General features: G+C 46.0%; 1 protein-coding gene across 1 annotated transcript; it reads right to left on the bottom strand.

The window, feature by feature from the left end:
* Nucleotides 1-7760: 7760 nt before the first annotated feature.
* On the bottom strand, nt 7761-11749 carry LOC310636102 (uncharacterized protein). The gene is made up of 3 exons (XM_083355629.1): nt 11568-11749; nt 10787-10913; nt 7761-10474 (listed from the first exon to the last, which is right to left on the bottom strand). Exons 1-3 carry the CDS (start codon nt 11700-11702, stop codon nt 8745-8747), a joined length of 1992 nt encoding a protein of 663 aa, XP_083211755.1. The 5' UTR covers nt 11703-11749; the 3' UTR covers nt 7761-8744.
* Nucleotides 11750-14639: the final 2890 nt, after the last annotated feature.

The following is a 14639-nucleotide window of genomic DNA, read 5'->3' as shown; positions in this document are numbered from 1 at the left end:
ATTAGTGTTATAACCCCATTGGTCATTAATATAACTCTTGTTTAAAATTTCAAAATTATTTTTATTTTTCCTCTTGTTATTTTGTGGAGTAGAAAGGTTATCCAGCTGATCAATTGTCCCTGTCCTTTGGTAGAATTCCCCCCCCCCCCCCGCGGTTCTTGCCATTTGACAAACACTCCACATTCCTTGGTTCCTGGGTATACTAATTTGGAATACAAAGTTTCTCTTCCCCCCTTCCAATATTTTGTCAACTTCTGGGTATTGCCCATTTTAATTGTGCATTCTGTTTGATATGGATATTGTCATTTTATTTTACATAAATATCCAGATTGCAGTCGTGATTTTTCTCTTAAAATGTACATAAGCCCTGCTCAGCACAACCAGTACCTAATTCTCATCCCATGCTTGAATTTTTCTGCGAATTTCTAATGTTAACTGAAGATAATAAATTCTATTCAAAATATAGTCTGCATTCTATGACATGTTCCTTTCTTGTGATTAAAGGGGCTCTCCTTGGCCTCTGGGTCCAGCGCAGGACGGATGGAACAGAGTAGCCTGGTAGCCCCTTTTCCCACTGACCCCTTTCCTTGCAAAACGAGAGCTTCGTGAGTGCACCTGCCTCCGTCACATGCAGAGACTGACGCGGGATGGAAATCGGAGAGGGCAACGGGAGGGGAAGGCAGGTTGGATCCCTGGCTGCCAATGAGGGGAAGCCTCACCTTCTGCCTCGCCCTGGAGGTTATCAGGATGGCTGGAGCAGAGAGCTTCCTCTCCTCTATGCTCCCTTCCTGGAGACGAGACTTGCTCTGTAGGCATAAAGCGTTTCTCCCGCTGGTTTGTTTGCCAGGGTGCTAGAGCAGAAGTGAGCCTAGAGGACCGAGGGTTTCGGTTTAATGGAGCTGGCACCAATCTCTTTTTTCATGTCTTTGTTTAAATACTTGTTATGTCTGGGTGCCACGACAGATGACTCGGAGACAGGGTTAGGGTAACTCTGCTTTATTTCACTCCATGTGGCCGAACTGGCCTTCCTTGCCCAGGTTGCCCTTATATCCCCCAGTCTCTACCAAGCGTTAGTCAAGCCGCTGGCTCCATTCTCCCGCCTTGCAGGTGTCACCCAACCTGGTGCCCAAGAATTCCCGCCGGCCAGGTGGACCAATCAGGTGGCTGGACAGGTGCCTGCAGTACAATACTCCTCTTCTGGAAATCGTGAAAGATCATCTTGGAGAAAATCTTACCTATTTGATTAATCAATACTCATTTGATGGCCCGTAATAAATTTATTGAGAATTTGTATAACTAAAAATCAAGAATAAGCTAAACAAAATTTTTAATTTCATATGATAACTAAATAGACTCCTCAGAGTAGCAATTTGCATATGTTTTACACAGGAATCACCCCCAAATTTAAGCACTTGTTATTGGAGGTCTTTCTGGTCAAGTATTACCGGTAGTTTGTAATTGGGGAACAAGAACTGTGGAAGTTACCAGCGGCTGTCTGCAAAATACACAGGCTTTTTGAATGACTCCAATGTAGATGATTCCTCAGCAGAACTGACCAAAATTGATGAACTAAACCAGCAAAGAGATCTCCTAGTGCAGGGGTCGGCAACCGGAAAAAGGAAAAGAGCCACTCAGAACCGGTTCCATCACACAAACAAAAAAGTGGGAGCCTCAAAAAGTGTGCGCGCATTCGTCCACACATGCGCATGCACAAAAAACATTTTGCGCATGCGCAAAAAACATGGGAGGCACCTGTGCGGCGACGGGTCTCCCCTTTGGAGAGGTGCGCACGAACCTCCGCCCAAACAGAGTTCTCGGCACTAGTGGCTTTTGCAAAGCAGGAATTGCTTCCAGCGGAGTCTTTTCCCTCTATTTTTTTTTACAATAAGTTTCTCCTCCCTCTCCCCTCCCTCAAAAATAGAGGAACCTGGTCCGAAGCGCTAATTAAAAACATCATTAGAGCAATAAACTTAAACACTTTCGAGCAAATAATGCCTGCGGAAAAGAGAGGGAGCGAGCCAGGAAGCTGGTCCTCGCCTACAACGGCCGGGCCCCGGTGGCTTTTAAAAGCCCAGGGCCTCGCTGGGAACGGAATTTTTAAGGGAGGGATGTGAGAGAGAAAATGGAGGATTTTCACCTGGAGGTTGCGGGGGATCTGGCAGCTTTCCAAACGCGGCACCATTGTCCGTTCGGGCGGAGGTGCACGCGCAGCCCTCCAAAGGTTTGGAGAGGTGTGTGCGCACCTCTCTAAACAGCAGGCGCCACTCTCCATTTGGAGAGGTGCGCGTGCACCTCTCCAAACCGCCGCCATCCCGTTCGGAGACCTGCCGCGCTCCGGAGCTGCGGGTTGCCGACCCGTGTCCTAGTGCAAAATGCAAAGAATAATGCAGAAATCCGTATTGCTGAACTGCAGGAGACCAGATCACATAGATCCACATCAACTAAAGTCACAGTACGTTCTGCTAGATCCTCTCGCTCCAGGGCTTCAAGCATACATGACAAGCTAGTAGAGGCCCGTGTGCTTGCAGAAGAAAAGAACGTGCTTCTTTCCTTTGCCAGAAGGGAACCTGAAATAGAAGCTCAGAGCAAAGCCCGCTAAGCAGAGGAGAAGGCTCGCCAAGCAGAGATGGAAGCTCAGACAAAGGCCTGCCAAGCAAAAGAGGAGGCTTGCCAAGCAGAGGTGGTGGCCCAAATGAAAATTCTGCAAATAGAAAAGGAACGAGCAGCTGCCCGAGCAAAGCTGAAGGTCAATGAACAGGCCTATGTGCTTAATTTCACCTAATCTTTCATCCAGACTAAACAACAAGCTGCAAAATATAATTTCAAATTTGGTTAACTTAAACTTCTTCTTTCTTTAGCATCTAGTGACATGTTATATTTAACTCTAGGTTTTTTACTCTAAGGCACTGGTGGTGAAAATTTTAGAGACCGAGTGCCCAAAGTGCAACCCAAAACCCACTTATGTATCCCTGGGTGGTGGATGGGCGTGGCCCGTCGGGTGGGCGTGCCTATGGTGGAAATGGCAGACTGGGTGGGCATAGCCAACTTGATGTTGCTCTGTCAGATAGGGCAGGGTTAGGGTTAGATTACTCTGTGGGCAACCCTGTGCCTGTCCCCGGCCAGGCTTCCTCCTCCATCCTTCTGCGCCTTCTGTGGGCAGACTGCGGCTTACCGAGCTGGGCATCCCTCTCCCCGCACGCGTCCTCAAGTGGGGGAGCCGGGTAGCCACGGCTCTCATTCCTCTCCGGCCTCCATCTGCCAAGGCCTGAGCTTGGCAAGCCCAGCTGGCCGGCGACGGGCTGGAGAGCGCGGGATGGTGGCAGGTTCCCTGGGACAAGCGGTTCCACCCGGCGCTCCCAATGTCCGCGGGGAAAGAAGCAGCAAGCAGTCTCCACGCCCAGTCCATCCCAACTCCGGTACGGAAAGCGAGGCAGCAGCCCCTCATGAATTAGACCCAAGTCCTCGTGTTTGTAGGAGTATTGGTTAAAAAAAAAAAGTTCCATGAGATTTTCTAACTTCCTGCGAGTCTCATGGAACTTTTTTTTTGTCCCAGAAACACGTGGCAGAGGGTCGGAGCGCGCCCACCGCTCGAAGATAGCCGGGGCGCGATCCCAGATTTCGATATGGCCCTCTGTTCATCTTTCTGCCGCCATTCCCAATCACCGTGGGGATCACTGTCCCCACCCCATCCCCTCGGGCCCCAAGACCCCCCACCCCGGCCCCCCCATCGCCGCGACTGTCTACCAACCTGGACTGAGAAAGGTCCGGAAAATCCCCCCATCTTTCTGCCGGGCCTTATGTCCCTCCCCCCTCCCTAACCCATTAACAAGTTTAAAAAGAAAATCCCTAACCCTCCTTTTTGTTATAGCTTTTCTCCTGTGTCACCACTTGGATGGTAGATAATATTCCAGTTCAAACCAAATATTTTTCTAACTTTCCACTGTTTAATAAACTTCCCACAATACCTAGATCCGTGGATAAATAATAAGTTGACTGTTGCAAATATGTTCAATGCATGGATTCATTTGTTTTTTTCCTGTAGATCAGCACCCGGTCAGCCTGGGCCAGGCCGAGACATTGTGGGCCGGTCTTTCTGCATTTCCAGGGCAGCTCCAGGGGCCGAACATAACCACGCAGCGGGCCGGATTTGGCCTGCAGGTCTTGCATTTGACATGTCTGATGAACAGGAAGTCGTTGACTTATAAGTTTGTTTAGTGGCCTTTCAAAGTTACAACGGTGCTGAAAAAAGTGACTTATGACAATTTTCACTTAACAGCCATTGCAACATCCTGATGATCATGTCATCAACATCCAGATGCTTGGCAACTGGTTTATATTCAGGACTGTTGCTGTGTCCCAAGATCATGTGATTTCCTTTTGTGATGTTCTGACAAGCAAAGTCAATGGGGAATCCAGATTCAGTTAACAACCAGATTACTAACTTATCAACTGCAGTTACTCACTTAACAACATAGTGAAGAAATGCAGTAAAATGGGGCAAAATTCACTTAAAAAAGGTCTCACTTAATGAGAAATTTTGAGCTAAATTGTGGTTGTAAATCGAGAACTACCTGTAGTCATTAAAGGCTTTTCTCCCCCAAACTGAATACATTTGTGGGCTAGTTCCCCTCTGGTTACTTTGGTGGCCAATATCGCCTCTCTCCTCAGCAAGGCTCTTTCTACCCTCCATAGACTATGTTTTACCATTTACCAACCATTCCCTATGTTTTACCCTTCAGGGCCCTAATCATCTTTGTTGCTCTTCTCTGTACTCTTTCTAGATTCTCAACATCGTTTTTACATCGTGGTGAGCAAAACTGGATGCAGTATTCCAAGTGTGGTCTTACTAAGGTAGGGGTGTCAAACTCAATTTCATTGAGGGCCACATCAGCATTATGGTTGCCCAGTGGCGGGGAAGGTGGGTGTGGCCAGGTAGGCATGGCCAAGTGGGTGTGGCCAGCTCAATGCTGCTCACTCAGTGCAGCTGACTCTTGGCTTCCATGTTTGCTAACTTAATGTTTTGTAGCATCATACCAGCAAAGTTTTGAGTTTAATTTAATTTTCATGATTAAAATACTGTCCGGATTCATACACTCTGGGAAGTGATGGATTATTTAAAACATGAAGTACCAAATGAGCAATTAGCTACATGTAGACCATCAGGCTACTTCATAAATCATGGTTCAAAAATCCGAATGATTAAAGATTAAGAAATATCATTATGTCTAAACACAATATACAGATCCTGCCTCTAGTGTCCCACAATAAACCTTAAAAGTAGGCCTTTAATTCTAAGTTAAGGTGGTGACTTTGTCAATTGCAGATAGTCCTCGACTTACACCATTTCATTTTCTGTTCAAAGTTGCAATGGCACTGAAAAACTTATGTTTTTCACACTTATGACCATCAGAGTATCCCTATACGCATATGATCAAAATTCGCATAGGTGGCAACCGGCTCATATTTAGGAGAGTTGCAGCGTCCCAGGGTCACATAATCACCTTTTGCAACCTTCTAACAGGCAAACTCAATGGGGAAGCCAGATTCACTTAACAACTGTGTTACTAATTTAACCACTTTAACAATTGTGGAAAAAAGGTCGTAAAATTCTTCTGTTCTGGTCCTATTAGATCTATCAGCGGCTTTTGATACCATCGACCATGGTATTTTACTGCGTCGTCTTGAGGGGCTGGGAGTGGGAGGCACCGTTCTGCGTTGGTTCTCCTCCTACCTCTCGGACCGTTCGCAGACGGTGTTGGCAGGAGGGCAGAGGTCAAGCCCTAGGCCTCTTAATTGTGGAGTGCCTCAGGGTTCGGTGCTCTCGCCCCTCCTGTTCAACATCTATATGAAGCCGCTGGGAGAGATCATCCGTAGCTTCGGGGTGAAATATCATCAATATGCTGATGATACCCAGCTATTCATCTCCACCCCGAACCAACCCAGTGTTGCCCTCGATGTGATGTCCCGTTGTCTGGAAGCGGTACAGATTTGGATGGGAGAAAACAGGCTTCGACTCAACCCGGCCAAGACTGAGTGGCTGTACATACCGTCATCTTGTTTACTCCAAGAGGTTCCATCTCTGACTATAGGAGGAGAGATGTTACCTCCCATTGATAAAGCACGCAATCTGGGCGTCCTCCTAGATTCACGACTCAGTTTTGAAGAGCACATTGGAACCGTGGCTAGGGGGGCATTTGCCCAGATTCGTCTTATATACCAATTGCGCCCCTTTTTGGACCAAGATGCCCTACGTACAGTCACCCACGCACTCGTTACCTCCCGTATTGATTACTGTAATGCTCTCTACATGGGGCTGCCCTTAAAGACCACCCGGAGGCTTCAGCTGGTGCAGAATGCAGCTGCACGGGTTGTGATGGGAGCTTCCCGATACTCCCATATTACACCCCTCCTGCGTGAGCTGCATTGGCTACCAGTTGCCCTCCGGGTGAGATTTAAGGTGCTGGTACTTACCTTTAAAGCCCTACATGGCTTAGGTCCGGGATACTTGCAGGACCATCTGCTGCCGGGAACAAATTCCCATCGTCCAGTACGCTCACACAGAGAAGGCCTCCTCAGGGTACCGTCAGCTAGGCAATGTCGGCTGGCGACCCCCAGAGGGAGGGCCTTCTCTGTGGGAGCACCAACCCTATGGAATCAGCTCCCCCCTGAGCTTCGGATAGCCCAAAACCTCCAATCCTTTCGCCGCGGCCTCAAAACACACCTGTTCCACCAAGCTGACCTAGACTGACAGGCATTTTAATTAATTTATATTTAGTATTTTTAATTCATTTTTAAATTCTCTAATTTTTTATTGCACTGATGTTCTCAATTTCATTTTATCTTGATTTATGCACTTATTATATGTTTTATTGTGAGCCGCCCTGAGTCCTTCAGGAGATAGGGCGGGATATAAATCCCATCAATAAATAAATAAATAAATAAAATGGGGCAAAACTATCTTATGGGTTGTTCAACCATCACAGAAGTCTCTATACTGGGATCTACTCTTCAAATCTATGCAAGTTACCTCTTGTAGGATCTGGGCCTGGCCAGCTGGGCGCCTCTGCTTGCCCACTTTCTTGCCCTTGGCAGCGCCTGACCCAGGAGCCCGCGTGCCAGAGCAGCCCGGCAGAGGAGCCAGAGTGGCTCCGCTGCTGGAGTCGCATCTCAGCCAGGGCGTTGCAGGATTGGGCCTTGTGTTTGACATGTCTGTACTAAGGCATTGTAAAGTGGTATTAGCACTTCATGTGAACTTGATTCTATCCTTCTGTTAATGAAGCCTAGCAGTGTGTTGGGTTTTTTTGCAACTGTAGCGCACTGCTGGGTCATATTTAAGTGGATCATCCAAGACAGGGGTGTCAAACCGCTGGCCGGACACGTCACAAGGAAACCGCGCCCATCCCATGGCTGGCAATGGGAAAAAAGCTCCGATATGTCACACAACGTCAAGTGACGTCACGGGTTTGATACGTCTGGTCCACTAGGAGTCAGAGATCCCTTTCACAGTTATTACTATTGAGCAAGATACCACCAATACTATACCTGTGCATTTGGTTTTTCTTGCCTAAATGTAGAACCTTACATTTTTCACCACCCAATTTCGTTTTGTTAGATAGTGCCCAATGTTCAGGTCTGTCAAGATCCTTCTGTATCTTAAGCCTATCTTCTGAAGAGCACTGGGCCTAGAACACAGCCCTGGCGCACGCCACTACACACTTCCCTCCACATAGATGCAGTTCCATTGAAGACCACACACTGAGTAAGGACCACACACTCTTTTTTATTGCTTTTAACTTTGTAAACACCGAGCCCCCTTGTGGCGAGACAGGCAGCAAATAAAAATAGTAAATAATATTTTGATGTTTTTCTGCCATTCTTTAAATTAGTGCTTTTCAACCTGTTGTACTTGTCCAACTGGTGGTACTTTGGCAGTGGGCAGGTACAACACATACGGTGGGTTGAAAAGCAGTATAAAAAAAGGGGGGAGTGGAAACGTTTGCCGGGGGATGAGCTGAACTGGTGGCAAACCACGCAGGACTGTGAGTGTTAGCTGGAGCTACGGTGTTGCCAGAGGAGAAGCTTCTTTAAGACAAGGAGAGGGAGAGAAGGGGATAGAACAGTGCAAAGATTAATGGCAGAGAAAGAAGCACAATTTTTCTATTTAAATTGTGGTAAATGGGTGTGTAGACAGACTTCAACCTACAACCAGAATTGAGTCCAAAATTGATGTTGCTAATGGAGAAATTTGTTAAATGAGTTTTGTCCCATTTTATGACTTTACGTGCCCCATTTGTTAGGTGAATCACTGAAATTGTTAAATTAGTAACACATCAAGAACATGCAGGTTTCTTACTTAGGAATAGAGATTGTAACTCTTCTCAGGATGTCCTTTTCCCACTGACTGTTCAGTGATCATTTCTGCATCCAGATTATTCCAGTTGGAAAATAACAAGCATGGAACACTGGAATGTTATTCAGTTTTTGAGCTGGAGGGGGTTGCAGCTTATACTCCTTTGCAGCATGACAGCTCTCCTTTCCCTTTTCAGAGGATAAAATGCAGTCTGAAGAAGGCTCAGACCCTTGGAATCCAAAGTTCATTTAGCCAACCTACTCCAGGAGTTGCCCCTAGAACACCTTTTGATGGGGGACATTTTCAGCCAGTCTCTTTGAGAGCAAAAGAGAAGCATGCTGAGTAGCCCAGTGCTACTTTTGCTAATGAAGCTCTTTCCACATTCCGTGCATTTCTACGGCTTGTCCCCAGTGTGGATCCTTTCGTGAGATTTAAGCTGATGTTTCTGGGTAAAGGTCTTTCCACATTCCATGCATTTATACGGTCTCTCCCCAATGTGGATCCTCTCATGAAGTTTAAGAGCTCCTTTCCAGGTAAAGGTCTTTCCACATTCCATGCATGTATACGGTCTCTCCCCTGTGTGGATCCTTTCATGATGTTTAAGATATTCTTTCTGGGCAAAGGTCTTTCCACATTCCATGCATTTATATGGTCGCTCCCCAGTGTGGATTTTTTGGTGGTTATTAAGATGACAGTTTCTAATGAAACTCTTTCCACATTCAATGCATTTATATGGTCTGTCCCCAGTGTGGATCCTCTCATGAAGATTAAAGTTTCCCTTCTGGATAAAGGTCTTTCCACATTCCATGCATTTATACGGTCTCTCCCGTTTGTGGATCCTTTTGTGACGATTAAGATCATCTTTCCGGGCAAAGGTCTTTCCACATTCCATGCATTTATATGGTCGCTCCCCAGTATGGATCCTCTCATGAACAATAAGAGATCCTTTCCAGGTAAAGGTCTTTCCACATTCCATGCATTTATACGGTCTCTCCCCTGTGTGGATCCTCTCATGAAGAATAAGAGATCCTTTCCGGACAAAGCTCTTTCCACATTCCATGCATTTATACAGTCTCTCCCCTGTGTGGATCCTCTCATGAAGATTAAGATCTCCTTTCTGGGTAAAGCTCTTTCCACATTCCATGCATTTATATGGTTGCTCCCCAGTGTGGATCCTTTGGTGGTGATTAAGATGACTGTTGCTAATGAAACTCTTTCCACATTCCATGCATTTATATGGTCTGTCCCCAGTGTGGATTTTCTCATGAAGAGTAAGAGATCCTTTCCGGGTAAAGGTCTTTCCACATTCCATGCATTTATACGGTCGCTCTCCAGTGTGGATCCTTTCATGACGATTAAGATCTCCTTTCTGGGTAAAGCTCTTTCCACATTCCATGCATTTATATGGTTGCTCCCCAATGTGGATCCTTTGGTGGTGATTAAGATGACTGTTGCTAATGAAACTCTTTCCATATTCCATGCATTTATACGGTCTGTCCCCAGAGTGGATCCTTTTGTGACGATTAAGATCATCTTTCCGGGCAAAGGTCTTTCCACATTCCATGCATTTATATAGTCTGTCCCCAGTGTGGATCCGTTCGTGATATTTAAGCTGATTTTTCTGGGTAAAGGTCTTTCCACATTCCATGCATTTATATGGTCGTTCGCCAGTGTGGATCCTTTGGTGGTAAATAAGATGAAATTTGTTACTGAAACTCTTTCCACATTTCATGCAGAGTTTCCTCTTTCTGCTCAGACTGCAATCCCCCCCAGTTTTTACAGAGGTATTTGGTTTCTTTGAAGTAGAAATGGAGGAGTTATTCTCCATAGTTTTTAGAGGCATGCATGTTTTTTTTAGACTGGTTTCTGCCATAGTTATGTAATTTGAATTCAAGTTTTCTTTTTTTCTATATTTTTCTTTTCTCATTTCTTTCTGATCTTGCTTGGATAAGAAGCCACAAATACCAAGAAAAGTGGATGGCTTCTCCCTTCCATTTTGTGGCTGTTTTCTCCTTAGAATTTTGGTGTCCCTCTGATGGCGAAGGATCACTTTTATTTTATTCTTCTCTATTTCGAGTAGATTTAACCTTGCCTCCTTGTCGTTCTCATTCACAGACACATCATCTGCATGAGGGGGAAAATGAAAATTAATATTCTGATTAAAATTTAGAAGGGTCCCACTCAAAAACATGCCAATCTGCATTCCAAGTTTAGTACAATCCATTTGGCTAGCCAGGATGTGATATCTCCAAATTGTTATATAGGAGAATCTTCATCACATAGAAATAATGTTGTCATCTAAAACACAGATTAAAGCTTTAGTTTTGAATCAGTCAATCTGTTCAGTCACTTCAATGGACTAGCTAGGATCTTTCTTAATTCTTTGTTGAATGTTTCTGCCACGACCTTATAGCGAATTGAACTGTGTGCCCTTACCCAGAGCAGCCATATTGAGGGAAATCTCCTGCATGACTTCTATGCACAAGGCCTTCTGCCCAGAATCTAGCAGCCTCCACTCCTCCTCTGTGAAGTCCACAGTCACCTCCTCAAAGGGATTAGTGTTCTAGAAAGAGAAAAAAGTAGACAATCCCAGGAAACAGTTGAAAGTTCTCTCTCTCAATGCACACAAGGGAAAACACAGAGTTGCAAGAGCCAAATGAACATTCAGGACGGATTCATGTCATCTTGTCCACATAGTCCATGGGGCTGAGAAGTTGCACCTTAACAAATCACGGCTTAGTTGCTTCCAGGTTGCAGAATTGAACATAGCCAAGGTTGAACAACAGTTTTATTGTTACAGCCACTTAGTGTTGACTTACTGGCATATCCTTCATGTGCTGTATTTTTCTTGGTATACTTACAGACACATTACAAGGGAGACAGGTGGCATAAATATTTAATAAACTAAATAAACACTTCTCAGGTATGTTTATTCCCACTGTTATAGTTTCAATTCATGGGCTTCATTTCTAACAATTTTAGGTACTTTTCTTAATAGCATTAAGAAATATTAAATTCTTTCTACAATTAAATTTCATTTCTAACAAAAGGTTCCTGCCTATGAATTGTCGCATTTCAATTTCCAGCACAATCCTGAAAGCCAAATGTGGGTGGACACTGTGTTCAAGTCCACATAGACTCAGCTTTTGGTATTAAACACAGCTCCTGAATGGATGGAGCTGGAACGCTACTGTTCTCAGAAAAAACCTGCACCTACCTGGCAAGGTGGCCAGAATTGGGTCCTCCTGTAAATCACCTCTTGAATAGAGCGGGATTGATCTACTCTGCCCCAGAGCTCTGTTGAAATCTCCCCTGTGAACGGCTCCTGCATTTGAAGAACAGCCTGATTCATAATCCATTTTCAGAAGACAATATCTATGATAGTTCACATTCCTTACATTTTGCTTTCCCTAACTGAAATCAGAGACACTTCAGGGACTCTGCATGTGACTTATATTTCTGAGTAAATGGGAGTTAAAACAGCAGGCTGTGTTTTTAAGTAGATAAACTGTTAATAACTGTTAATCAGTTTGTTTCTCTTACTATTGTGGTATTCTAGGGGTATCAGAGGCCATTCACATAATCCAGTTCCTTCCCCTTATCTAGATTCAGATAGCACAGATCAGAACCTAAACACTGATTATTATGACATATATGTATAACAGCACAAGGATACAGAGATGTAAAGGGATAAATTAATTTAGGGAAAAAATGAAATTAGTTATCAAAATATTTGATAATATAGTTTTAATAAAGGCTACAGAGTCATATTTCTAATCCCTTTGTTTTCTTGCAGAAGTGATTAGATTCTTGATCATTCCCCCCCCCCAATGGAGCTCCCGGGATGAAGCCCCCCCCCCGCCTCCTCACCTGCCCCTTTCCCGGCTCTTCCCGCTGGGCTTGGCTGAGGAGGAAGCCTTCGGCCAGGGCCACCGCCTGCGAACAGCTCTCGGCTCCGCACTCCCTCACCCAGCTCGCCATCTCCGCGGGCAGCAGGGCCAGCAGCTGCTCCAGCACCACCAGGTCCAGCATCTCCCCTTTGCTGCTCCTCTCCGGCCGCAGCCACTGCCGGCACAGGCGGTGAAGGCGGCTGCAAAGCTCCCGGGGCGTCTCGGCCTCCTGGCGGCAGCCGTCGAGACCGCGGAAGCGCCGGCGGTGGATCTCTGGGCTGAGGGCGGCCTCCATCCCTGGGGATCCCTTCGGGCCTCCTGCTCGAGGGCAGCCAAAAGAAGCCCGAGGCAGTCCCAAATGTCCCTCAGCCCCTCCGCAGCCCCTTCTCCGGTGTGCAGGAGGGAAGAAATGGCTCTCCGCTCACTCGGGCTTTACCCGCCTGAGGAGACAGCGGTCTTCAAAGTCGGCCCTTTAATGACTTCTGGACTTCAACTCCCAGAATTCCTCAGCCAGGCACGTTTGAAGACCCCTGCTCAACAAGAAGCCAGAACGAGAGATATGTGCTTCCTAGAGGGGACCTGATAGAAGAGAATGAAAGGGGACCTTCCTTTTCCGGCCTCCCGGAATCTCTACGTCGCTGCTCTTCTTCCGAGGGGGGCGGGGTTCGCCGAAAGGAGGGCGGCGGAAACGGAGGCTGGGGCGGCGATGCCTGCAAAGGGCGGGGAAGGACTGATGATCTCGGCGTCGCCCCTCTTCATCGGCAGCTTGCTGCTGCCCGGGTCCTGCGCTCTGCAGGAAAGTTGGGGAGCCTCCGCTGAAAGTTGGGGCTCTCCTTGGTCTCTGGCTCCAGCGCAGGACGAACGGAACAATCTGTGAAAAGCTTGAAAAGCCCTGCTTTAACTGTTACATCACTTGAGAGAATAGGTTTTGTCTGGAACAAAAATAATGTTCAAGATAAATCTCTCTTCTTAATCATGGAAATTGTCGCCAACAACTGTAGCTTTTCCCTCTTTATCGTATCTTCAATTTCAACCCATACCTTAACGTAATTATTTTGAAACATCATGAAGTTCATATTTGTCAGATTAACACCCAAGTATTTTACTTTTTATTCAATCTCAAAACCTGATTTTTTTATCATTTCTGTTTCACCTTCTATTTATTTTGGTAACATCTTGTTTATTAGTGTTATAACCCCATTGGTCATTAATATAACTCTTGTTTAAAATTTCAAAATTATTTTTATTTTTCCTCTTGTTATTTTGTGGAGTAGAAAGGTTATCCAGCTGATCAATTGTCCCTGTCCTTTGGTAGAATTCCCCCCCCCTCGCGGTTCTTGCCATTTGACAAACACTCCACATTCCTAGGTTCCTGGGTATACTAATTTGGAATACAAAGTTTCTCTTCCCCCCCCACCTTACAATATTTTGTCAACTTCTGGGTATTGCCCATTTTAATGGTGCATTCTGTTTGATATGGATGTTGTCATTTTATTTTACATAAATATCCAGATTGCAGTCGTGATTTTTCTCTTAAAATGTACATAAGCCCTGCTCAGCACAACCAGTACCTAATTCTCATCCCATGCTTGAATTTTTCTGCGAATTTCTAATGTTAACTGAAGATAATAAATTCTATTCAAAATATAGTCTGCATTCTATGACATGTTCCTTTCTTGTGATTAAAGGGGCTCTCCTTGGCTTCTGGGTCCAGCGCAGGACGGATGGAACAGAGTAGCCTGGTAGCCCCTTTTGCCACTGACCCCTTTCCTTGTAAAACGAGAGCTTCGTGAGTGCACCTGCCTCCGTCACATGCAGAGACTGACGCAGGATGGAAATCGGGGAGGGCAATGGGAGGGGAAGGCAGGTTGGATCCCTGGCTACCAATGAGGGGAAGCCTCGCCTTCTGCCTCGCCCTGGAGGTTGTCAGGATGGCTGGAGCAGAGAGCTTCCTCTCCTCTATTCTCCCTTCCTGGAGACAAGACTTGCTCTCTAGGCGTAAAGCGTTTCTCCCGCTGGTTTGTTTGCCAGGGTGCTAGAGCAGAAGTGAGCCTAGAGGACCAAGGGTTTCAGTTTAATGGAGCTGGCACCAATCTCTTTTTTCATGTCTTTGTTTAAATACTTGTTATGTCTGGGTGCCACGACAGATGACTCGGAGACAGGGTTAGGGTAACTCTGCTTTATCTCACTCCATGTGGCTGAACTGGCCTTCCTTGCCCAGGTTGCCCTTATATACCCCAGTCTCTACCTAGCGCTAGCCAACCCGCTGGCTCCATTCTCCCGCCTTGCAGGTGTCACCCAACCTGGTGCCCAAGAATTCCCGCCGGCCAGGTGGACCAATCAGGTGGCTGGACAGGTGCCTGCAGTACAATACTCCTCTTCTGGAAATCGTGAAAGAT

This window comes from Vipera ursinii (assembly GCF_947247035.1).
Source record: "Vipera ursinii genome assembly, chromosome: 2".
Taxonomy (NCBI): Eukaryota; Metazoa; Chordata; class Lepidosauria; order Squamata; family Viperidae; genus Vipera; species Vipera ursinii.
The sequence above is the reverse complement of the archived record's forward strand: the minus strand, read 5'-3'. Positions and strand labels throughout refer to the sequence as shown.